Here is a 2,500-nt window from a genome sequence, read left to right as displayed (position 1 = left end):
GGAAATGCCTCCTGTCAATGCATGGTTCACAATAACACGAGATAATCACTTGAATATCTTGCTCTTGGCAGTAGATCATTATCATGCGGTTTGTTAAATGAAAAATATCTGGGAAATTGCAGAATTGTCTGGAACAATGATCGACTTACAAGAGGAGTGTGGTTATGTGACGTCATTAGACTGCTCGTCATGTCATACACGTCAACTGCTGTATTATTATCACAAGCCAAAACACCTCCATTTCCTTGGTTCATCTTAGTTTCCTTAGCGACAAGCCATTTGGCGTCTTCCCAACTCCCCATGGGAAAGAATTTAGTTTATGGCGTCAAGTTTCCCAAACAGTTTGCAGTTTAATCATAACTTCTTGGGGGAAGAGACACCGGGAGAGTAAATTACCTGTGTAAGAACACGACACAGTGACTTTGACCGGGGCTGGAATCCTGAGTTAAGGAGGCTGGGCCCAGTGCAAACACATCAGGGTACCGATTCCCCCAAAATCTATCAGTTTTAAAATTTAAGGTGGCGTTGACCGCATAGACAGATCTTTTTTTCCACTTCGCAGAAAGATGAATCTTGAAATGCTGCTTCTAATTCAAAGATAAAAAGTTCGGTTGATGGAATGCTTCTGACATACAGGTAGATAAAGCTAAAATCTAGCTGAGGTCTTCCTAAGAGGCTGTAGCTTTGTAATAAAGAGATTATCATAACTTTTTGAAAAGTAATTAAGACCGCAAGGAGGCAAATCAAATAAATCAGTGAAGTCATTTTAAACCACTTGAACATAATCAAAGACTCTGAATAACCGGCACTTGTGTTCTCTAATTTTCTTGGTTTTTCTTTTTTGGTTTTTTTTTTTCCTATCTTGATTTCATTTGTGTAAAGCCAAAGTTTGGCCATGAACGCTGTCGTTGACAAACGACAATTATACTCGGCTGGTTCGATATTTGTATATTTTAATCACTTTATTCGCTCGCAATACTCCAAAACTCAACTCGACTCGCTGTTGAAAAACACTCGCACCTAGCCCATAGCAACGAACCGACCTGTCAATTCACAAAGCAACGCAAAAATAAATAGATAAATAAATGTACAGGAAGCGGGAGGGACATCCCCGCCCCTAATCGAGACACAACGTTTGTCGAGACGATTAACAGTTCTACACTTCCGCTTCCTCTAATAAACAAAGTTTAGTAATCGGTCTCTTGTACTCTCCGTGCTGAGTGTGGACTGTAACTGCCCGAACTAACCCATCTCGCCCAGGATGAGTTGATACGATTCTGCCCAACGGCCATACTCCTCGCGGATGATTTGGCTCAGCAACTAGGACAACATCTCCTTCTTTGAGGTTCTGTTTCTTCTCTTTCCACTTCTTCCTCTCTGTGAGGCTAAGAAGGTATTCCTTGGTAAAACGTCTCCAAAAGAAGTTTGCTAGCGCTTGGGACCGTCTCCACATCTTCGTCGAGTTGATCTCTCTATCACTAACTTCCGCATCTTCGTAACTCGGATTCGACCGCAACAGCAAGAAATGATTTGGGGTTAATGCTACAATATCCCCTGCATCATTGGACACATGAGTAATCGGTCGACTGTTTAGTATACCTTCTGCTTCAACTAGCGCAGTTCTTAGCACTTCTTTGGAAACTGTCCTGTGTGTCAGAATTGCCTTCAGCGTCTTCTTTGTACACTGTACCAGTCTCTCCCACCCTCCTCCAAAGTGCGGGGCGCTAGGAGGCTGAAATTTCCACTCAATTTCCTTGGGTGCACAGAAGGTTTGTATTCTTTCTTCATCTAGTAGTTTAATGCATTTCCGCAACTCATTATTTGCACCAACGAAGTTTGTTCCATTATCGCTGTGGATGCTCTGCGGTCGTCCACGTCGCGCAATGAATCTCTTCAATGCCATAATGAAATGATCTGTTGAAAGATCATCCACAAGTTCGAGGTGGCATGCTCTTGTGCTCATGCAAGTGAACAAACAACCATACACTTTAATCTCATTGCGTCTTTCCTTAACTAACATAGGTCCAAAAAAGTCAACCCCAGTGTTCCTGAACACCATTCCTGGCTCAAGTCTGCACTCAGGTAGACTTCCCATTCGTTGCTCTTGAGGTTTTACTGTCTGGCGAAAACAGTAGTTACACTTGAACTTCACGTTCCGCACCACCTGACGACCATGAATGATCCAATACTCCTGCCTGATTTGATTATGCAAGTGTTCAGTTGGCGGGTGGTGGTAGATACGATGTACTTCCTCCACAATTAGCTGGGCAAGCTCATGGCGTGAGTCAATTATTTTGGGATGTCGTACCTTGTATGGTAAGTATTGTGCTCTCTGCAGTCTTCCACCAACAACTAAGAATCCATCTTCCATCTGCGGATCAAGAGATTTGATTCTACTTCTCTTGTGGATCTCCTTACCCATCTCTAGACACTGTATATCTTCGCTGAATGACTCAATTGTGCCCTCTTCACCAGATAATTCTGAGCAGCTCTCAGTTCA

At 42.8% G+C, this 2,500-nt stretch overlaps 1 protein-coding gene across 1 annotated transcript; it reads right to left on the bottom strand.

The window, feature by feature from the left end:
* Positions 1-1,156: 1,156 nt before the first annotated feature.
* Positions 1,157-2,422, bottom strand: LOC148743315 (uncharacterized). The gene has a single exon (XM_088750725.1). It carries the CDS (start codon positions 2,420-2,422, stop codon positions 1,157-1,159), a length of 1,266 nt encoding a protein of 421 aa, XP_088606851.1.
* Between the last annotated feature and the right edge of the window lie 78 nt (positions 2,423-2,500).

Source organism: Stylophora pistillata, chromosome 1 (assembly GCF_964205215.1).
Source record: "Stylophora pistillata chromosome 1, jaStyPist1.2, whole genome shotgun sequence".
Taxonomy (NCBI): domain Eukaryota; kingdom Metazoa; phylum Cnidaria; class Anthozoa; order Scleractinia; family Pocilloporidae; genus Stylophora; species Stylophora pistillata.
Note: the sequence above shows the minus strand (reverse complement) of the source record. Positions and strands in the feature narration are given on the sequence as shown.

What these genes read in the sequence shown, in the direction of transcription:
- LOC148743315 (XM_088750725.1), bottom strand. Translation starts at nt 2,422, where the DNA reads ATGGGTAAGGAGATCCACAAGAGAAGTAGAATCAAATCTCTTGATCCG.